Source organism: Nematolebias whitei, chromosome 5 (assembly GCF_014905685.2).
Source record: "Nematolebias whitei isolate Nwh7 chromosome 5, NemWhi1, whole genome shotgun sequence".
Classification (NCBI taxonomy): Eukaryota; Metazoa; Chordata; class Actinopteri; order Cyprinodontiformes; family Rivulidae; genus Nematolebias; species Nematolebias whitei.
The window spans coordinates 22,926,589-22,950,587 of NC_056502.1; the positions used below are offsets into that span (position 1 = coordinate 22,926,589).

Below are 23,999 nucleotides of genomic sequence, written 5' to 3' on the forward strand. Positions count from 1 at the left end.
CTGCTTCCGCAGGTCCCCCAAGGTCTGGAATCGTCCCTTCTCCACAATCCTCCTCAGGGTCCGGTCACCTCTTCTCGTTGTGCAGCGTTTTCTGCCACACTTTCCCTTCCCACAGACTTCCCACTGAGGTGCCTTGATACAGCACTCTGGGAACAGCCTATTCGTTCAGCAATTTCTTTCTGTGTCTTACCCTCTTGCTTGAGGGTGTCAATGATGGCCTTCTGGACAGCAGTCAGGTCGGCAGTCTTACCCATGATTGCGGTTTTGAGTAATGAACAAGGCTGGGAGTTTTTAAAAGCCTCAGGAATCTTTTGCAGGTGTTTAGAGTTACGTCGTTGATTCAGATGGTTAGGTTAATAGCTTGTTTAGAGAAACTTTTCATGATATGCTAATTTTTTGGAACAGGCATTTTGGGTTTTCATGAGCTGTATGCCATAATCATCAGTATTAAAACAATTAAAGACCTGAACTATTTCAGTTGGTGTGCAATGAATCTGAAATATATGAAAGTTTCATTTTTATCATTACATAATGGAAAATAATGACCTTTATCGCAATATGCTAATTTTTTGAGAAGGACCTGTATATATATATATATATATATATATAAATATATATACTCTGTATTTACATATATATTATACTGTATACATATGTATATATATGTATGTGTGTATATATATATATATATGTATGTATATATATGTATATGTATGTGTATATATATATATATACATTTTGAATCGGGTCGACTCCAGAAGTTAATCAGTTGTAGATGATGTACAACAAAATACGTCCACTGGTTAAAGAGATATTTTGTTAACCAACGCACGCTGGAAATCATCTGATTGCCTTTTTAAAGCAACAGGACATAATAAACACAAAAAATGGTTCAAACATCTTAACATATTTATTAATGAACAATATAAATAAAAAAGTGCATAGAAAATTAAACAGGTTTAGAAATATATATACAAATATTTACAAACTCAAGGGTTTTTTTGTACACAGTAACAAAGACAGAAATTTAAAGAGCACATTTTCTCATTTGTATGTCTTTTACACTTTAAAATAATCCTAATATATATATATTTATTTTTTATTTATATCTATATATAGTTGTATGCGTGTGTATATTTGTATATATTGATATAACATACAGCTTTTTTCTTGTTTTAAACAAATCCTGGGATGGTCGTAACGTCTGTGTATGAATAGTGCCGCTGCATCCATGAACACACACACAAACACAGGAAAAAGAATAAACACACACGCACATATACGGATAATAAAACCGAGCGATTCTTTTTAAATCTTCAGTCTGTTTTTGCATCAGTATTCCCGAACATCTGTGTGAAACAGCTGAGGTAGAATCCTTGCAAGGAGTTGGGAGTGACTCTGCTCGTGATCACTACGTTAACCTGGGCTCCGTCCCAGTGACTGGACATGCGAGAGCAGGAAAATGATACAACTTGCTCCATCAGGTTGAGAGAAGAGATGCGGAAAGAAACAAAAAAATAAAGAAGAGTTGGGCTTGAAGTAGGATAACAGTGCTCACTTTTACTCCTGTGGCTGATTCTAAGACAGTCAGTATTATCTACGATTAAAAAAATATTATTAAAATGTTTCTTAATAAAAAAAAAAAATTAAAAAAAAGTTTTGTCATGAAGGCCACGACACAAGTGTCTCAAAACAAAATTTCAAGTAAATAACTGAAATGAAGGACATCATCTGTAAAAAATAAGATGCCAAAGAGGGAACTTTAAACTGCCACCATCTACACACAGCACAACCGTTACAATAAAAAATAAAAATAAAACACGAATAAATACAATTGAAACAGTGTGATTTCAACTCGCCTCGTTACTGAACTCACGTTACACATTATTTTAAAGGTGCTGAATGCTTTTTCAGCTCTGCGTCATTTACATCCACAGCTGAACACTCAGTAGCAAATGTCTCCCCCCCCTCAGCGCTCTCCCTGATTAGAGGAACTGTAGCAGGTTTCACAATCATCATTTCGACGTTGGGCGTTTATTAGAGTGCAACTGCAGCAAACCACTTATTGCAATAAGTAACGAGCATCTGCCTACAGAATAAAATATTTATTTAAAAGGGTAATTCCTCCATAATTCTTCGCTTTTGGCTTGGGTAGTGTTTGCTACATACTCTGTATACTCATCAAAAAAAGAAAAAGTCTTTTAAGACACACTTTATATGCGTGTGTCTACGTCACTGACTGAAAGCAGTTCTTCGCGACGACCAATTAGGAAGAAAGTGGATGAAAAGACGAGTGGCAGTGAATGGAAATCTTCGCACGGTTCAAAAAAACGTTAGCTTGAGTGCATAATCCGACTACGAGTGATCTCAGCAGGGAGAAGATACGGCTATACAGTTCCTGATTCGCGAGATGTTCGAGTCCGACTAAAGACAACAGCTTTCAAAGCTTAGCACCATGGTTTAGTTATTCACAAAATGTACATCTTAAAAAAAAAAAAAAAAAGAGAGAACGTTTTAAGGAGTTGAATGTGAGGAAGATGAAACAAAAACAGGTTCGGGTGAACGTATGGCTCATGAACAGACTTCACCACTGCACGGATGGGGGGAGAGGGGTGCAACGAAAGCACCTGTCACCAGAAGATGGAGCGGTCGTAACAATACGTGTTCAATGGACATCTCCCTCCTAGAAATAAATAAAACAAGGAATCAAGCTGTGAAGATTTTCAGTGATGATTCAAACATATAAGGCTTGGCGAGTGTACCAGAATCATTTTCTGCTGGCGTCCGATTCCTTTGAATTTATGACCGTATTTCCGTTAGAACTACTGCGCTGTCAGAAATAGTAAAACCACATCCTTGACAACTGCTGTGTGGGCTCAGGTGTGGGTGACAGAATTCTCTCTATCGCAACTTTCATAGCTGCGTGCATTGTCTGCAGCTTCAACGCAGAGCCACATTCAGTTAAGGCAAAAAAATAAAAAATAAAAAAAGGCGGGAACCCCACTCCTTTTTTCGCTCCTCAGTTAAGGAAGCGCCGACATCGCCGGGCCCCGCAGTTACAGCCCAGTTTGTTGCTGGCGTCTTCAATGGGGAACTTGTAGTCGTAGGTGAGCTCCTCCCCTCTGTAGATCTTCCGGAGCGCGAAGATGACGATGTGCTTCCGACCTTCCACGTTGATCACTCGGGAGTAGCAGTTGGGTTCGCAGGAGTGGTTGATGAACCTGGCTGCGTTGCCGTGCATGGTCGCGTCCACCACGTCGAAGTCGTCGATGCGGAACATGTAACAGCCAATACCCTGAAAAGACAAAAACATTAGCTCGCACATGCTCAATGCGCAGACGTGAGCTAGGTTAAGAGAAGCTGATCAGAAAGGCTGCAGCGAGACAAACCTTGCCATCGTAGTACTTTTCTCTTTTGTCGGTGAGCACAGAGCGAATGACGATGCCGGCGTACTCGATGACCATCTCCCCTGACTCGATGTTCCTCTTACAAAACAGACCGCGCCCATGAATAGCAGACCTGCATAGAAAAAATAATTAAAAAAATCGGTTTAAGATTCCAAAAAAGCATTTAATAAAGTCATGATTTCTGAATTTTTGTAGTTAGGATAAGAATTAATGTGATCAACATGAGCAGCTTTTATTTTGTTAACACCAGCACCTGGTAGTGACAAGCCAAGCCCTTTAAACAACAAAACAACACTTCAGTCCTAGGATTTGTTTATGCCATCATAGTTTATTTTGAAAGGGTTATCAAGTGGCAACTATGGTTCTGTGTGAGCTTAGCTAGGCCTGTCACGATTAATTTTGCTGGGCGATTAATTGTCTCAGAAATTATTGCGATAAACGATAATATTGTTTGAAATTTCATGATAATTAGTAATTATTGTCAAATTTAAGAAGAAATGTTTAATTTGTTTTGCGTGTAGTGCTTTTTTCGACCACCGGATTGCAATATAAGACTGAACTGAAGGATGGATAGTGAGGGAGCGAGCAGCGTGTTTAAAAAAAAATGGGAGGGAGACCCCTTGACGTGACATGGGCTGTCTCTCTGTGGTTCCCAAAATGGCGGACGCTCGGTGTGGTTTGAGTTCTTTAACATAACATTTTTCACACAAAGCTTTTAATTAAAAAATCAGTAAACAAGTTCTCAGCTTCTTTTTGCAAAGAAAAACAACTTTTTACATGAAGGCACAGGTTTCAACCGTGACTTTTGGAGCTTCGACAAGACAGTTTTTTTCCTCTGAGGTCGGCCTGTTAGCTTAGCTTCACAACTTAGCTGCTTTTAATTATCCAAAAAATGCAATTTTGGACGGTTAAAATGGATTTTAAAGAGAAAAGAGAAAGGGAGGGGTCAGTGAAGAACACAGGAGTTGAGCCTTTTGTCCTCCAGTGTCTTCAGTAGAAAGAGAGAGACACGAAGAAACGATAAAGCCAATAAATGAAAACGAGGTTGATAATTTTAATTAACATGCGATTAATTGATTTATTGCTTATTGCGACAGGTCTAAGCTCAGCTTTAATTCCATTTGAAGAAATATAGAATAATTAATGAATATACTTTTTTTTTTTTGTCTGGATGCAGACTCAATAATCCAGGTAGGAAAATCTAACAAAGTTAAGTCGGATCCTCTGGACAAATGCAAAAAAAATAAACATCTTTTATTGAAACATTTAGTCTTTAATCCAAAAGACTGTCAGTCTGAAGAGCTGCGACAAAGGGTATCAGGGGACTAACAGTTGGTCGTTAGGCTGATGGTCCTTTATCATGAACAGCCAGTTTTGGATGTCAACAACAAACTGCTTGGTCCACTGTGCTAAGACTGATGGAGATGTGAAAGGTCACAGATGTTTTCCCACTTAATGTCAAATGTATATGAACCATGTGTGTGTGACAGCTGTTTTGTCTGTACAGAGTGGAGCTGCAGATGAATGGAACCTTTCATCTGATAAGCTGGAAAGCAGCTGCCTGACCTCGCAAGACACTTCTTTATGCTCTCTGGACACAAAGCAACATGTCAACATCTTGATGCTTGTTTTTTTCAATGCTGCTTCATCTTGCAAGATTAAACCCTGGGTCAAAAAAATAACTTCTCCTTCCTGTGTGGCTTATTTATTTAATGAGCTATGAGGAGATAATTAAATTATCCAACAAAGACCGAGAGTACTGCAACTCCTCACACTGTCCAAGTCTTTTGAATTAAAGATGAAACATTTCAACAATTATTTTTTACCTTTTGCATTCGTCCAAAGTAGATACTCCTTTTTTTTTGTTTGCTTTAAATTCAATAGTAATGGAGTCTGATAAACAATACCCCACAATTCTTTGTATTAAAAATGCTAAAAAGGCACCTAACATTATATTTTAATGCAAGTCTAAGGAGGGTTTTTAAACAAAAATTTTAAATATATTTTTCATGAATCTTTCAGCAAAGATACACGATCAGTTATTTTCCTGTGGAGCTTCAACTTCCTTACATGCAATATTAAAAATGGATGCAAAAATTTCAAGCAACACAGAATTGCTTTTTTAAACCGTTAATTCATCACCATGTTATAAGATGTATACATCTTGTATCTTAGATCTTTTAGCGTACCGTTTGGAATTCGTTTATCATATATCTTAGTGTACATCTTAGATCTTTATATACCGTTTCTTTTTACACTTTATATTTTTGCTATTTTTGGGTGTAACTACATAATTTTGTTCCACCTCATGTACCACATGTAACAATGACAATAAACTTGGCTTGAACTAACACAACTGGAAAACCTCACACAGTTGTAAATTAAGTTTATTTTATATTGAACGATTTGAATTTTGATGAATTTTCATCACTAAATTGCATTTTAGTGAGACAAAAGTTGGGGTTTAATTAAATTTTGCAATCAAACCTGTAAGTTTTAAGCCCAATCTGAGCAAGACCAGAAAAACACGGCATAAAAACCAGTGACATCTGTGTCAGTTGTGGTTTTGAACACCAAGACATGTTTCGTTTCATTATTTGTAAGAAGATTAGTTTCATTAAAAACAAGACGCTGACATTTCAGCTTGGTGTTAATACTCAAAAGCAGCCTTCTGTTGTTGAACTGGCCTAGTTATGTCAATGTGTTTGCAATCATTACAAGGAGCTCTTGGTTGTTTAGCAGCTGTAGCTGACCTGTAGACCCCCACAGCCTCCTTGGACGTTCTCTCCAGGTGTCTGAAACGCATGGCCATGGGCAACTCCAAACTGGTAGCCCGTCTAAGAAAAAGAGCAAAAGTAACATCACCTATGATATTCACCCTGAAGTGTTTATGCTCTGTGGAAAATCCATTAAGAAAAACACGAAATATAAGTAAAGTGTTTGCTGAAGAAAAGTAAATGACACAATTCTAAAATGTTTTCAAAGTTCTGAAACTGAAATGACGACACCATAGATTTGTGGCAAGACGTTCACGACTCATACAAATCAAGAATCATCACTTCCAGTTTGGCCAGATGTTCCAGTTCACCCACAATACATAGGAACGTGTTCATACTGTGTCATATTTCCTGGTTCGTTTGATTCTCTAACTGTCAACGTACATGATATTGAAAGGGACTTGCACGTGGTCGCCTCTGCTTTACGGGCTAGAAACAACAAGCATTAAAACCACACAACCTGCACTGTTTTATCTTTACCACAGCTTTTGATTTAGACTTACAAATTAAAAAAATGTACAAAATAATTAGTTATGTGTAGTAAAAAGAGCAATGCACCCAAAATAGTTGATATTACATAATGTACCCTATCATTTTACATCTTGTTGGACCATTTTGTGTGATTTAAACATTAATGCCAGTTAATTTTAGCATATTAAATTTTATTCTAATAAAAAATAAAATGCATGCATTGAACATTTTATTACAGAGATCAGTGTTTCCCCTACCGTTACAAAAGCAGCCCCCCCCCCCCCCCCCCACACACACACACAGACACTGACGTAACGCAAAACTAGCGGCTCGCAATGCAGGTGCGCTAGCTAAAAAGCTAAAGGCAGCCTTTGTCCTCATGCTGAAGCCCCCCGCCACTCGAAAACTGTCAGTACAAACAGCACACGGCTCAGGTGTGTCTGCCCCCCGCCCCCCAAAAAACTGTTGGTACAGAGCATGCGGCTGATATGCGTCTCTGTCTCTCTCCTCTCCCTCACCCCTGCACTAAAACTGTAAAACTGTCTGTGCAAACAGCGCGCTGCGTACCTCAGGACGTGTCTCCATCTGCCCCACCCCCACCCGCACAAAAATCACGGACGAGGTCAACGCCCCGCCATGGCAAATTATCTAGGGGAATCGCTGGAGATCAACAACTTGAATGTGATTCTGCACCTGCATCAACACTTCTCGGAGCATTTAGAATCCGAACAGCATTTATTTAATTCATGGCAGAACTGTGTGTGGGCTGTTGCTTTTTTCTGCTATTGAGGCAGGAAAAAAGAAACACTAGAGCAGCATAAAATGGAGCTGATACTGTAACCATGAATAGAGTGTGTGGAGAAAATAGCAATAATAAAACTAAAGTAATGCTGCGCCAGTGTGTTTCCTGGCCTAAAGGCTGCATGTTGAGCCAGACAAAAATAACAGCAATAAAGGCTGACCTCGTGGACTTCAAAAGAACATCATCTTCCTCGTCATCGTAAGGTCCGATATCAGGAAGCTGTCTGTGCTGAGAGGCCAGGAAGTTGAACATGTCAAAAGTAGATTTCCTGTGTAATTAGAGGAAATGAGAGGAAATAAATATTTTCTTTGATGATGGCCACTTTTGAGCCTGGACACTTCTCAGGAATAACAATGATACATTCAACTGCAGTAGAACAGTCACTCTTTAAGGCCGATTCAGAAGATGTCAGCTATTTTTAATAACATTCATGTTTATTTTTTTCTTTTGCATAATCAGTATGACATTTTCCTGTTTGAAGAATTTACCTCGTCAACATGTACTTCAACTAACAAAAACAATTCAATTTGTGAACTAATTTGTCTTAAGCAAACACGGGCGAGATGCAGCTGTGTCTGATACTAACAGATGTTAAATGTAGCAAACATGTGGGTCGAGTCTTTCAGAGGAATAATAAAGACTGCTTTAAGGACAAAAGTCCGAGACATTAAAAAAGTTGACAGGAAAAAAATGCCTGACTTCTAATAAAGGCATGTTCAAATTATACATTTTTGGGGCAAAATGTATGTAAATTTACACATTTTGTAAATCGATTACAGTTGTGAGGTTTCTAGCTAATTTTGGAAGGCTCTCATCTACACCTTTAAAAAAAAATCTGTGCAGGAACGTTCATTTTCTTTAATCTTTAAAGTTGCAGCTAAGACGATGTCAGGGTAGCAGTAATATGCAGACCTACCTAACGTAAAGCTCAGAGCGGACACAGCCACTGGGATTCACGGGCAGATCATCCTCCTGGCTGAACTGTTTGAAGAAACGGAAGGTATGTCGCTGACATCGATGAGCTCCTTCAAGTTGTTCCAGCAGATAAACCACAGCGTCGTGGACCAGTCCAAGCATGTCGGCACCAGTGATCTTCTGGAAGGTCAGAGGCCGGAGTCTGGCTATCGCTCGAGCCTCCTGCACACCATCTATCACTGTTTTCCAAGCCACTGAAAGAAGGGTTGAGAATTAAATGCCACCTATAAGTCACACAATACTCAATTTCATATACATTTAACTTACCCTCTATACTGTCTGCCTCCACAGTGAAACCATCATCGCTGGAGATTTCAAATCTCAGACGCGGCTGCTCTCTGTTAATTGGACATTCTTCGTCATCAACAGATGACGACAGCTCATCGTCTGATGTTGAGGCAGCACCTAACAAAACACATTTTACATAGCCTAGTTTTTGCACACTGTCCTCAACCATTTTAGTTTGTGTGTAAATTCCTGAGCTTGTAAATACCAGAGTACTTCTTCCAGTCTGTGAGATTGTTGTGTCCCACTGGTTCCCATGCATGCTGCTCGCCCTGTTCATCCTGAGACAAATAACTCAAAGGCTCTGACCTGGAAAATAAAATTAAATGTTTTCAATATACAAATCCTGGCATATTTATTGTGTAAAAGTAAACTTTCAACTTAATTTATGGTTTGTTTTGGACTTGAAGCAAGCTCTCCATTAGTAAAACTGTTTGTATTCTAAAACTGCACCGTTTGTTAATGGCAGTGAGCTCTAAGTGCCAAATTTGGCTAATGTTGTTTGTGTAAGCTGCATGTCAAATTCCATTTCTCAACAGAGATCTCTTAACATGTAGAGCAGCTACAACCACATAATTATTCAATCAGAAACTGCAGCTTAAGAAATCAACAAGTCAAACATTTTAAATGTCTGTTATTATTCAAAAACATATCTTTAAATCTGCCTATTTTAACTAGTTCAGTCAAAAAAAATCGTGCACATCTATACAAAAAAACCCCTGCTTTTAATTAAAACAAAAATGCTGATGTCCCATGTATAAAAACCATCCAAACCACTGCTGGTGCCAAGCACTAACCACAGTGGTTTAGTGGTTGGCACTGTTGCCTCACAGCAAAAACATTTGGACCTGGGGTCTTTCTCCTTGTGTGGGTTTTCTCCAGGTACTCCGGTTTCCTCCCACAGTCCAACAAAACATGCACGTTAGGCAAAGATGCACCGATCCAATACCAATATCGGTACCGACATGGAAAAAAACTTCTGGATCGGGTATCAGTGACAATGTGACCGACCCATGACTGGGCAGATCTATTCACTCTAATTCTGTGCTTTGTGCTCCAAGTGATGTCACGTGCTAGCGAACTCGCCACACAGACTGTTTTCAAAATGGAGTGAGCGAAAGGATCAGCCATCTGGAACTATTTTACCTCAGCCAACACATTCGACAGCTACGTGCAATACGTGCACAGCGACGGTTCCAGGGGGTGTCACTAAAACTTCCAGTTATAGCACTACCAACTTAATCAAGCATCTCTAGAGATTTCACCCTAAAGAGCACACTGAGTTTGTTGAACGAGATTCAGCACTGTTTTTCTGTATCAGATCGGCACCGGCAGATACTAAACCTCAGATATCGGTATCGGAAGTGGAAAACGCGAATTGGTGCATCCCTAATGTTAGGCTGCCTTCAGGCCCAGACCTCCTTTGCAGAAGGGATCTGTGATCTTAATGGGAACTGTCTGATGAAATAAAGGTAAATAAAATAATAACTTACCCTGAGCTATCGGAATCACTCATGTGATTCATGTCCTTTAGCTCATCCAGGTTCAGGACTCCTTTCACTGTTGGGGTTTTGATGCGAACTCCTGAGGCTCTGCTGGAGATGCTGGGAAAAGCTGCCTCTGCGTGCTCCTCGTCCTCACTGATGGACTCTGGCTGCAAGAAGTCAACTTTCGACTTCTTGGTGACAATGCGATCCGAAAGCGACGACACTCTTTTCATGCGGACGTGGGTACGAGGACGAGGTGCAGGAGCTGGTGGTGGCGAAGGAGAGTGTGGTGACACTGGCGGCTCTGGTTCAATTAAAAGGCCAGGTGGTAAAACCAGGGAGGAAGGACTCATGGTTTGGAGCCCGCTCCACTTAGGGGTGTAGTTACTCGCCATTGCTTGATTAATAATGGCCTGGGCACTTTCAGCAGGAGTTACAGGATGAGTTTCTGTAGACAAGGAAGCCTGCCCTGCTGCCTTGGACGACTTGGATTTTTTTGATGAATTAGACTCCTTCTTTTTCTTTGGTTTTTTCATCTCTGGTACGGTTTCATCTTTTGGTACTTTGAGGTTTTTTCTTGACTTTTTCACATTTGACAATGCCACTGCACCGTTATTATTGTTGCTGTTGGTCAGCAGCTGAGTGACTGTAGCTGGATTCTGCACAGCAGGTGTGACTGACGCAGTGACAGCTGCCATGTTGGCGCTGGGCGGTGCTGCCATCATGTTACCAGCAGCCGCCAGCGTGGCTGAAAGTGCGTTACTCTGCAAGAGGTTGGCAATTTGAGAAACACAATTGTAGGAGGGGGAGTTGGGAGTGGGTAGCTGGAAGGTGTTACTTTCAGGGTTCTTCACAAATATCTGACCGAGCCGGTTCACCAGAAGTACATGTGGCGTAGGATCAACATTCGGACCTCCTACCTCCTTAACAGTAAGGATAGCGTGACCTGGTAACGCCTGGGACAGCACTGGTTGCTGAGGTTCCATAGCTGGCCTGGGTGTGGAGAAGTTGATGGAGATTGTGTGACCAGCCGTGGCTTCCTTTGGCACAGACGAAGAGCTATAACCATTCAGGATAATGGGGGCGGCAGTGGTATGTAATGGTGTTGGAGCAGTTGAACAGAGTGTTGATACTAAAGGGGTGGAAGAAACAGTGGTGACAGCTGCAGAGCTGAACTGCTGTGTTTGTGAGGGGTATGCAGAAATGGAAATGGTAGCACAAGTTTCTGCTGGGGGACAAGTCCCCAGCATTGCTGGTAACCCTGGATTATTTGGATTTGCAACGTTTAGCTGCATTTCCGTCACATCTTCCACAGGAGTGAGGTTCGTTAGATTAGCAGAGAAAGGCTCGACGAGAGGCAAGTTTGTCGTTTCTTGTGTTGCCGTCACCGGCTGAAGCGTAATACTCCTGAGAGGAGGCTGACTGAAACCTGGTAAACAAGAATACAACTCAAGAGAATCATCAAGGCATTGTGAGGGGTTTTGGCCATCAGAAGACATTAAAGGAGAAGGTTCAAGGAGATCCAACAGAGAGCTCTGGGTTATTTCGGCAGACTCTGCTAACAAGGGTTCAATCCTATTAGATGCCAAGTGGTTCATCAGCACAGTAGACCCCTTAAATACAAAGCTGTTACTTTCAGGGTCTTTACAAGCCTCGGACTGGTTTGGAGTATCTTGTAGCACAGGAAGTAGTTCTGTGAAATACGGGCTACTGTCACATCTCTCAAAAACAAGAGGTGTTTCAGGGGCAAAACCTACACTGGAACCTACAAATGTCTCCTCTGAATACGTCTCAGGCACCTTTGTGAGTAAATTAGGAAGACAGTGAACAACTGGAGCGAGTATGTTGTTTTGATCGACTGAAGGGGTGGCTGAGCTTTCGCTGGCATCACGAGGAAAAGGCAAACGCTGAGGTGAACGGTCACTTGTACTTCGTTTGGAAACTAAAACAGCAACTGAAGATTCTGTTTGTTTATCATTTAATGAAGTGTTGGGAGGTGTTTTGCTATTTGTGGTTTCAGAAGCATTTTTATTTTTAAGGATTTTGCTTTGCATCTGTTTTTTGTCAGATTCACCCATTTTCTGAGTATCTTCAGTAGTTGCTACACTCGCATCACTCTCTGTACCATCATCTATGCCATCCAGCTGCGCCAAGGGCCGCGAAGAAGAGGAGGAAGGGGACTTGGACCGATCTTTTGATAGTGGGCGGCTGACTATTGTTCGTGAAAAATCAAAATAGTGGTCCATGTCATCATCGGAGGACGTGTTTCCTAAGTCTTCCTTGCCAGAGGCTGCAGATCGTGGAAGATTTGCGACAAGGTTTTTCTTCTTGTGCACTTCTTGGGTTCTTCCCCAGAATTCCTCCTGATCCTCACCTTCCACCACTATCTGACCCCCACAGTTCATAGCCACTCCTTCATTCAGAAGTGTTTCTTCAATCTCAAGTTCAGCCCGCATCTCCTCACCCAGACTCATATTGGAATCTCTGTGGAACGAACTGTAGGAAAAATCTTTGTTGTGTTTGCTCATGTCTCCATGGGGTGATGTACCATTTGTTGGAGAGATATCTTCAGGTTCTGGGGAAGCCAAGAAGTTGTGTGGTACCTCCACAGAGTCTGACTGGTTTAGTTCAAATGACAAACGATTTCTGGGTAAATGTTGCAAGGATGAGGAGTAAGGCAAACTTATAGAGGCTGAAGTGTCCTGCCAGTGAGAATGAGGAAAGAATGATGAGGTACAATGTGTTGATGTATTCCCATGGCAACGACCCGAGGAGGCGTTTCTTGCTCCGACTGAGCGGGATGACAGACAGTTCATGGAGTTGTCTGACAGCGGGAACAGTGGAGAAGTAGGCAGGGTAGATTTGACAGAGCGAAGGGTAGCAGGTCCAGTTAGAGGAGCCAGAGGTGGGGGAGACATGCGACCACGAAGACCCGATGACTGAGAGTGTGGGCTATGGCGACGAGCTCTTCGAGTCTCTTCCAGATCACTTACGGTCAGAATGTGGTGGGGTTTTGTCTGGATTAGACCTAAAAGTAAAAACAGATTTGATCATTAGATCAAGACTTGTATGTCAGTGAAGTCGTACAAAAATATGAATATACAAAACAGAATAAAACTGGTATCTTACCTGGAGATGGAAGAGGTCGGGACAATCCTCCAGCTGGTCTTCTGGGAAGGGGGTGAGCGGGAACTTTTGGCTTTGCATTGTGGTCTGACTTCAAGGGAAGACCTGGGACAAAACTTTCTTCGGCTGGGGGTTGAGTTTCTGACACTTCACTTTCTTGGGCTTCAGATTCTGAAGATTCAAAGATACAGTTTAAGAAACTATTTCTACTTTTTACTGTGAAAGTTGTGTCACTTCACACTTAAGAATACTTTAACTGTATAAACTTTCTCACCAGGTAGTTGATGGGGGCTGTGAGCGATGGTTTGGTTTTCCCCTTGGTCAGGCATTTCTTCAACAGGCTTCTCTGGGACTATGGGCCGGACTTCTCGGACTGTACATGTATATCTGCAACGCCTTGATGGATTCACTGTACTCCAGTACCACCGTGAACACCTGAAAGAGAAAATAATCATTTGTAAAGTTAATGTGTGCAATTTTAGGTAATGCATAATCAGTGGTGGGCATAGATCGACTAACAGCTAATAACAGAACTATTTTTTTGTTTAGATGATTAGAGTTTTAACTAGGGCAGCACGGTGGCGCAACTGGTAGAGCTTCTGCCTCTCAGCGAGCAGGGCCTTGGTTCAAACCCCAGTCCAGGGGTCTTTCTGGGTGGAGTTTGCATGTTCTCTCCTTGCATGCGTGGGTTTTCTCCGGGTACTCCAGTTTCCCCTCACAGATCAAAAACATGCATGTTAGGCTAATCGGTAACTCTAAATTGTCCCTAGGTGTGAGTGAGAGAGTGAATGTTTGTTTGTCTTGTTTGTCTCTATGTGGCCCTGTGATGGACTTGTGACCCATCCAGGGTGTACCCCGCCCCTCGCACAGTGATTGCTGGACATGGGTACCGGCGACCCTCATGACCCAAAATGGAAGAAGCGGATAAAGATAATGGATGGATGGATGGATGGAGTTTTAACTAAATTTGGAAACTGCTGATGGGTACCAGCAGTCCAAGCGACATGTGGCTCGGGTGGTCGCCGAGACAAAAACTCAGGCATGGGAGGAGTTCAAAGAGGCCATGGAGAATGACTTCCGCACGGCTTCGAGGCGATTCTGGTCCACCATCCGGCGTTTCGCGGGGGAAAGAGGTACACCACCAACACTGTTTATAGTAGAGGTGGTGTGCTGCTGACCTCAACTCGGGATGTTGTGGGTCAGTGGGCAGAATACTTTGAAGACCTCTTCAATCCCACCAGCACATCTTCCACTGAGGAAGCGGTAGGGCTGAGTACAGAACCGAGGTTCTTTTATGGTAGTGTATGTATGGAAACGTCACTCTTCTTTCGGTGTCAAGTTTCGGTATTGGCTGTAACGTGTCATGTGGTTTCAGCACGCAGGCAGGTAAAACACCAGACATATGACAAACAAACTACACCCAGATTACACCCAGAGCTGTATAGAGCTGCCGTACCTAATCTATGTATAATGTATGTCTATGGTGCTGGTGACGCCCACAGACTGGTTCACGTGTGCAGCGCGTGTTGTCGAACGGCTCAGACAACACGCGAGCAGAAAGTTGCTCCGTGTTTTTCTGCGAGGAGAGAGGAGTTCAGCAGCCTCCCCCTCCTCCTCTCAGCATTAAAGTCAGCCTGTGAGAGCCTGAATGTCCTGATTCATTATCTCCACGACCTGACTCTTCATCAAAGAACTTCGAGGACGGCTCTGTGTCTGTGCTTCAGCTGATGAGTTTACATTTGTTAACATAACTGCAGCTTAACACGTACATCGCGGTGAATTAAACTATGATCCATGTAACGCCAACTTTTTAAGAGTGTGTGTAAATTTATTTTATGGGTATCTATGTAGCTAGCTAAAAATCAGAATCTAACAAAAGATTGACAGTAACAGATGAAGCTTAGCTTGTAAAAATGTGCTCATCCATCCAGTCAGCTGCTTAAACAGTTCACTAATGTTCACTGTATATGTTCATGTTCTCCTCACAGGAGCCTCTGACCCAGATGCGAGGAGGACAAAAGAAAAGCGAGGTGGGGGCCACAGGACAGTCAAACTTTGTTAAAAGTCTGCTGCTTTTTCTACAGTGGAGCTGCACGGTGGAGGTAAGGAAACTGTAAAGGATTTTGTTGACCAGTTAAGCTTTTATCTCTCAGCTTAGATCATGTTTTTTGAGTAATACAAACCGGATTCCAAAAAAGTTGGGACACTAAACAAATTGTGAATAAAAACTGAATGCAATGATGTGGAGATGGCAAATGTCAATATTTTATTCGTAATATAACATAGATGACAGATCAAAAGTTTAATCTGAGTAAATGTAACATTTTAAAGGAAAATATGTTGATTCAAAATTTCACAGTGTCAATAAATACCAAAATAGTTGGGACAAGTAGCAATAAGTGGCTGGCAAAAGGAAATTGAGCATATAATGAACAGCTAGAAGACCAATTAACACTAATTAGGTCAATTGGCAACATGATTGGGTACAAAAAGAGCTTCAAAGAGTGTCGGTGTCTCTCAGAAGCCAAGATGGTAAGAGGATCACCAATTCCACCATTGTTGCGCAGAAAGATAGTGCAACAATACCAGAACGGTGTTACCCAGCGTAAAATAGCAAAGACTTAAGTTATCATCATCAACTGTACATAACATCATTAAAAGATTCAGAGAATCTGGAACAATCGCTGTGCGTAAGGGTCAAGGCTGTAAAACTCTACTGGATTCTCGTGATCTCCGGGCCCTTAAACGTCACTGCACCTCAAACAGGAATGCCACTGTCAAGGAAATAACAGAATGGGCTCAGGAATACTTCCAGAAAGCATTGTCAGTGAACACAATCCACCGTGCCGTCCGCCGTTGCCAGCTGAAACTCTACAGTGCAAAGAGGAAGCCATTTCTAAGCAAGCTCCACAAGCTCAGACATTTGCACTGGGCCAGGGGTCATTTAAAATGGAGTGTGGCAAAATGGAAAACTGTTCTGTGGTCAGATGAGTCACGATTTGAAGTCCTTTATGGAACACTGGGATGCCATGTCATCCGGACCAGAGAGGACAAGGATAGCCCAAGTTGTTATCAATGCTCCGTTCAGAAGCCTGCATCACTGATGGTATGGGGTTGCATGAGCGCTTGTGGCATGGGCAGCTTGCATGTCTGGAAAGGCACCATTAATGCAAAGAACTATGTTCAGGTTCTAGAACAACATAATGCTCCCATCTAGACGTCATCACTTTCAGGGAAGACCCTGCATTTTTCAACACGATAATGTCAGACCACCTTCTGCAGCAATCACAACATCATGGCTACGTAGGAGAAGGATCTGGGTACTGAAATGGCCAGACTGCAGTCCAGATCTTTCACCTATAGAGAACATTTGGTGCATCATAAAGAGGAAGATGCGACAAAGAAGGCCCAAGACGATTGAACAGTTAGAGGCCTGTATTAGACATGAATGGGAGAGCATTCCTATTTCTAAACTTGAGAAACTGGTCTCCTCTGTCCCCAGATGTCTGTTGAGTGTTGTAAGAAGAAGGGGGGGATGTCACACAGTGGTAAAAATGGACTTGTCCCAACTTTTTTGGACTTTGTTGACGCCATGAAATTTGGAAACAACAGATTTTTCCCTTAAAATGATACATTCTCTCAGTTTAAACTTTTGATCTGTGATTTGTGTTCTATTCTGAATAAAATATTAGATGTTGGCACTTCCACATCATTACATTCAGTTTTTATTCACAATTTATTTAGTGTCCCAACTTTTTTTGAATCCGGTTTGTAATAACACAACCATGTTATTGTTGATGTTTTGTTCTAATGTCAATTAGGGAGATGATCAGAGCCCTAAACCCCAGAGAACCACAGAGAAGATTCAGGCAGAGACACAGAGGTGCAGATGTCTGCATCATCCCTACCTCAGTGAATCCAGTGACCTGCTGGTGGAATGTGAGGGACAATATGTCAGTGCTATCAAACTGACAACCAGGTATGTGTGTGTGCAACAATCATCATCTACAGTCTCAGAGTGAACATTTTCTACTGCTGGAGACACCATCAGCCAGGAGTGGGCTTGTTTGTGTCCAGAGAAAGCAGACATATTGATGTTTCTGAAGAAAAACTGTTAAGTGAAAAGGTCCTCAGTATGTAGCAGTGAGCATTAAACACTGACATGTCACTGGTTTGTAACTGGTCTTTTGACCTGGAAATTATTTGTTTGTTTTTATGTAAGAAAACTGCTTGGAATAGGCAGCACGGTGGCGCAACTGGTAGGGCTGCTGCCTCTCAGCGAGCAGGTCCCTTGTTCAAACCCCGGTCCAGGGGCCTTTCTGGGTGGAGTTTGTAAGTTCTCTCCGTGCATGCATGGGTTTTCTCCGGGTACTCCGGTTTCCTCCCACAGACCAAAAACATGCATGTTAGGCTGATTGGTAACTCTAAATTGTCCCTAGGTGTGAGTGAGAGAGTGAATGGTTGTTTGTCTCATTTGTCTCTATGTGGCCCTGTGATGGACTTGCGACCCATCCAGGGTGTACCCTGCCCCTCGCACAGTGATTGCTGGACATGGGCACCGGCGACCCCCGTGACCCAAAATGGAACAAGCGGGTTAAGGAAATGGATGGATGGATGGATGCTTGGAATAGAAAAATACCAAAGTTAAAAAATAAAACTCACAATTTGTACTGTAATGTGTAACGTAATTTTATTCTTGTTAGAATTAATAGTAATTACAATACTGGTACCGAAAAAAGAACCGTCCAGGAACTGACACTGAAGTGAAAGTACCTTTCTAAAAAAAATTGGCATCAATACCAATTGTTTTAGAAAGGTACCCAGTCCTAGGAAGCAGAGCCTGGGGACTCTGGGTCGGCCCTCCAATCTCTGGTGCTGAGGTCACCGAGGCGATTAAAAAGCTCCTCGGTGGCAGGGCCCCAGGGGTGGATGAGATTTGCCCGGAGTTCCTTAAGGGTCTGGATGTTGTAGGGTTGCGTTGGCTTACGCGACTCTGCAATATTGCGTGGACATCGGGGGAAGTTCCCCTGACAGCAGACCAGGGTGGGGGTCCACCTATTCAAAAAGGGGGACCATAGAGTGTGTTCCAACTACAGGGGAATCACGCTCTTAAGCCTCCTGGGTAAGGTCTATTCGGGGGTTCTGGAGAGGAGGGTCCGTCGGATAGGCAAACCTCAGATTCAAGAGGAGCAGTGCGGTTTTCGCCCTGGTCGTGGAACACTGGACCAGCTCTACACTCTCAGCAGGGTCCTGGAGGGTGCGTGGGAGTTTGCCCAACCGGTCTACATGTGCTTTGTGGACTTGGAGAAGGCATTCAACCACGTCCCTCGGGGAACCCTGTGGGGGGTACTCGTACCGGGCCCTTTGATATGGGCTGTTAGGTCCCTGTATGACCGGTGTCAGAGCCTGGTCCGCATTGCCGGCAGTAAGTCGGGCTTGTTCCCGGTGAGAGTTGGACTCCACCAAAGTTGCCCTTTGTCACCGATTCTGTTCATAACTTTTACGGACAGAATTTCTAGGCACAGCCAAGGTGTTGAGGGGATCCGTTTTGGTGGCCTTAGGATTGCGTCTCTGCTTTTTGCAGATGATGTGGTCCTATTGGCTTCATCAGATCGTGAGATACAGCTTTCGCTGGAGCGGTTCGCAGCAGAGTGCGACACGGCCGAGATAAAGATAATTTCCTCCAAATCCGAGGCCATGGTCTTGAGCCGGAAAAGGGTAGAGTGCCCTCTCCGGGTCAGAGAGGAGGTCCTGCCCCAAGTGGAGGAGTTAAAGTATCTTGGGGTCTTGTTCACGAATGAGGGAAAAATGGAACGTGAGATCAATAGGCGGATAGGTGCAGCGTCTGCAGTGAAGCAGGCGCTGTACAGGTTTGTCGTGGTGAAGAGAGAGCAGAGTCAAAAGGCGAAGCTCTCAATTTACCGACCGATCTAAGTTTCTACCCTCATCTATGGTCATGAGCTTTGGGTTGTGACCGAAAGAACGAGATCTCCGATACAAGCGACCGAAATGTGTTTTCTCCGCAGGGTGTCTGGGCTCTCCCTTAGAGATAGGGTGAGAAGCTTGATCATCCGGGAGGGACTCAGAGTAGAGCCGCTGCTTCTCCACGTCGAGAGGAGCCAGTTGAGGTGGCTCGAGCATCTGGTTAGGATGCCTCCTGGACGCCTCCCTGGTGAGGTGTTCCAGACACGTCCCACCAGGAGGAGACCCAGAGGAAGACCCAGGATACGCTGGAGGGACTATGTTTCGCAGCTGGCCTGGGAACGTCTCAGGATTCCCCCGGAGGAGCTGGCCCAAGTGGCTGGGGAGAGGGAAGTCTGGGCCTCCCTACTTAAGCTGCTACCCCTGCGACCTGACCCCAGATAAGCGGAAGAAAATGGATGGATGGAAACTGTTATTGGAATTAGCTTCGGCTAAATCAGATTTTGACAACTTGAAGTCCGCTAACAAAATTCACAAGCTTGCTCTTTTCTATTGTGGGCGTCTCAAACAGTTTGTTACGCACACTATTGGCTTACTGTGTACATGTGGCAAGGCATGATTGGTCGACACAATAGTGACAAGTTGAAGGCATGCTATTTGCTTACTACGGGTACATTTAACAAGACGTGATTTGTCGACGCAGTTTTAATTGGAAGGAGAGGAAGGCGTGTGACGCAGATTGAGTGACAGTCGTCTTAGCAGTTTAACGTTGACTTTTCTTTTTTTCCGTCTGTTTAGTGGTTTAGCATTAGCAAAGGTAATTTTTTTAGTTAGCAGAATATGGGTAAGCGAAGCTAACTTTTTGGTTTACTGTACATACCACTGGGTACAATATGTAATTCAAATCAATGCTTATTAAAATAATATGGCAAAAATAAACATCAAAATAATAAAAAAACATTTATGTTGTGTCCACATTATTATGGATATGTTTAGAAATTAATAGTTCTGATGCGCGCTTTTCTGTGCACCTTTTATCTAAATGCAATTAAGTTTTATTAGGGAAAAAACAAGACTGGCATGACTGTCAGCTGTGCAGAACAATAGAATGTTGTCAAGTGTCAAAGGTGCTGCAGGAAAGCTCAGTGTTTCCCCTAGCATTATCCACCACCCCCTACATCCCCATCCTACCACAAATATTTGATGCATCATAACAACCTCTCCCCCCTCCACCCACAGATGAACTTTTGTATTAAATAATTAACAGTCTTAAATGTGTAGTGAGCAAAGTGCAGTGATCCCTCACCTACCGCGGATATTACATTCCAGAGACCCCCCCGCAATAGGTGAAATTCTGCAAAGTAGCGGCGTTAGTTATTTTATTATTTATATATATTTTAAGGTTTAACACCCTTCCCACACTCCTACAAATCTTTCCCATGGTTTATCCTTCACGAGCAGCACAGCAATGAAAACTTTAATCCATGCCCACCTGCTGTGTGGGCCCCACCCTGGTCTGTATAAATTGCGCTGACACTGGGAACAGACTCCCAAATAATATTTTTCTTCAGTCAATTAGGAGCTGTGGATGAGATTCCTCTGTTTGAGTGGGCTCTAGCCCCTCTGGAAGCTGAGATCCAGAGGAAATATACAGCCTCACAAAGCCAGTGTGAAAGGCGCTGAGCAGACAGAGGAAGTCTTTGAGACTGATCTTTGAAGTGCAAAAACAGACGCTGTGAGCAACGTGAGGCGGACGGGAGAGTGTGTGCACAGGGCAGAGGAGATAAGAGGTGGCTTCCTCCATCCTCATCTATCCCTTCCTGTTCTTCCTCCTCCTCTTCCTCAATCCGACATCTGGCATTATCCTGTTCCTCTGCATCAACTCCTTCACTGACACTGGCCTTTTCAGCTAGTAATAACAATAACAGCAACAATGATACATTTTAGTGCCCTTTTTATAACACACATACAACAGAAGAAAAACACTACAAGCACAGACACACACAGTAAATGAATTACTCACTGCAATGTATTTTTCTTGAGCTGGAAAAAATAGCTCTACATTAATGTAGTAACAGGAAAACAGATTCTTTCCTGAAATGGTTTCTTTTGCAATAAAGAAACGTACCTTTGTCTGGTCAGTCAGTGTGGATTGATTTAAATTTAGTTGATAAAGTAGATTAAAGATTTATGGACTTATGGTGTAATAATACTGATAGGCTTCCTTTAATGTTCTGTGAGCCCCGAACACATGCAGAAACCCAAACACACAATATGTCAGCTCTGGGATGGATGATAGGTCCATGTAGGCACTGCTTGTTAACATGGTGTATCCATGCTGCTCGGTCCGGTTCTCAATGTCCCGGCTGACTTTAGTCACGCTCACTTTGGCCCCACCACCCCCAAAAATGTCTGCCATTTTAGCGCATTTGGCTGCATCTTGCACTAACTTTTTCATTTCTTTTGCCTTAGTTTTTCTGCTCCACCCATCTTTCTCGCTTTCTGTTTAGCACGTTTGTTAGTATCCACTCTACTTTTTCATTTTGTTGTTTTCAAATTGGGACAGGTTGCTTGCATGTGATGTTTGACTGCCACCTGTGGCCAAGAGGGCTGGTGCATGAAGATGCAGCAGCGTTTTAACAGAAAAAAACGTACCGATCACCACTGACCGGTTAGGCCTGGAACTGACCGGCCAGTTGGGAATCCTCCAGAACCTCCCTAAGACCAGCCCGCCCCTGCCCGCGACCAGTGTGTTTGTCTGTGCATTCACAACCACCGACATGCTCAACCACTGACACATGTTCACAACCACCGACATAGGGATGGACGATATGGCCAAAACTTTTATCACAATATATTTCTTAATTTCGGTCGATAACGATATAATTTGATATCGATATAAACAATATAAAAGCCTCAGAAAAACTACAAACTATACAAATAAATTAATGTTCACCTTTTATTTGTATTTAGCCTTAAAAAAAAAAAGAAATCACTGTCAAATAAACATAAAATTCTCAACTTTGTCAATATTAATAGTTTTATCTTTAAGCAACAACTTTAAAATTGACAGCATTGAAATTTGTTGTTAATGAAATAACATTTTTGGTGTCGTTATTGATGAGAAGCTGACATGGAAATCTCATGTAAAATACTTAAAAATAAAAATAACAATCAGTTGCATTACTGTATAAAGTAAAAGAGTTTTTGAATGACAAAGCTTTGTATATATTGTATAATGTAATGATTGTTCCATATTGAATCTATTGTAATGAAGTTTGGGGAAAAGCAAAACAATTACAAACCCTATTTTTATTTTTACAAAAAAGAGCTAAGAATTATTAGTAGTATGAAGTGTTTTGGTCACCCAACAAATATATTATGTCATCAATTGAAATTATTAAAATGTTATGATTTGGTTGAATATAGTATTTTACAAGTCATGCATAAAGCTCATAAAAATATTGGCCCCAAATATTCAATTAAAATTTGTAAAAAATAAATATAAAAAAGGAGAGTCAATATAACTTCAGGGAATGGAAATGTTGTAAAACCTCCATTTAGAACTAGTGTGAAGGAGCTGTGTTGTAATTCAGGGAATAGGATTATGGAATTGTCTTAATATCACCACAAACATTTCTAAAACAATTTATATGTTTAAAAAGATGATAGTTAAAGTTGTTGGGAAGGTATAGGACCAGGAGAAAGATACCTGAAGTTTTTTTTGTTTTCAGTTTGGAGATTGTTCAAGTCAAAGTTGTTGTTTGTTTGTAGTTATTTTGTATTTTTTAAATTAGGGGCAGATAAGAATCTTTTTCTTCTTTCTGCAACCTTTTTATTCAATGTTTTTTTTTCTTTCTGATGAATTTGTTTTATTTTAAATGAATGAATAAATGATTCAAACTTTCCTCAAACTTTTATTGTGCTTCATCTTGTGACTCAGCGTATTCTGTCAAGTGGAACAAGTTCGATGCTCCAACCGCAAGTTAGAACGACTCTCCGTCACATTTTGCAGCACACTGACTGAAACCTGCAGTTTATCAGATCGTAGAAAGCCGAACCACTTCCAAACCAGCAAATTAGTCTTTTCTCTCTTATCAGTGATGTCATCTGCTTTCTCTTCGCTTGTGAAACCTTGTTCAGTCACATTCTGACGACCATGGGCACTCATTTTGAAGAGAATACTTAACGCGCGTTGGAGATTAGCCTAGCTTAGCCTGCTACCACTAACGCCTTCTGGACATGAGCTCTGCGTAACATTACGTCACCACGCACTTAGGTAGTTGTGTCGCACCTTTTTCTGTTCGGGTTGAAACTGAAGTGGCCGCTTTAACCCGAACAGAAAAAGACATGCATCAGTGAAACGCTGTAATCCTATCGAAATATCGGAAATGTGCTTAAAACTCATATCATCGTTATTGAATAAAAGTATATTGCGAGATATATCAGTATTGAATTATTGTCCAGCTCTACACCGACATATGTTCATAACTAGACATGCTCACAACAACTGACACATGTTCAACCACGGACATGTTCAACCACTGACATATGTTCGACCACCGACACATGTTCAACCACGGACATGCTCAACCACTGACATATGTTCAATCACCGACACATGTTCAACCACCGACATATGTTCACAACTACTGACATATGTTCAACCACCAACACATGTTCAACCACCGACAAATGTTCAACCACCGACATATGTTCACAACTACCGACACATGTTCACAACCAC

General features: G+C 42.1%; 1 protein-coding gene across 1 annotated transcript in view; it reads right to left on the reverse strand.

The window, feature by feature from the left end:
• Positions 1-2,602: 2,602 nt before the first annotated feature.
• The window catches only part of kmt2bb (lysine (K)-specific methyltransferase 2Bb), a 41,961-nt gene continuing 20,564 nt past the window's right edge, over positions 2,603-23,999 (reverse strand). The window contains exons 27-36 of the mRNA XM_037676357.1: positions 13,605-13,765; positions 13,334-13,501; positions 10,211-13,232; positions 8,926-9,026; positions 8,700-8,837; positions 8,374-8,626; positions 7,618-7,725; positions 6,161-6,244; positions 3,390-3,519; positions 2,603-3,295 (exon numbers count right to left, since the gene is read on the reverse strand). Coding sequence (XP_037532285.1) covers positions 3,020-3,295; positions 3,390-3,519; positions 6,161-6,244; positions 7,618-7,725; positions 8,374-8,626; positions 8,700-8,837; positions 8,926-9,026; positions 10,211-13,232; positions 13,334-13,501; positions 13,605-13,765 — 4,441 coding nt within the window. The 3' untranslated portion in view covers positions 2,603-3,019. The remainder of the gene's footprint in view (positions 3,296-3,389; positions 3,520-6,160; positions 6,245-7,617; positions 7,726-8,373; positions 8,627-8,699; positions 8,838-8,925; positions 9,027-10,210; positions 13,233-13,333; positions 13,502-13,604; positions 13,766-23,999) is intronic.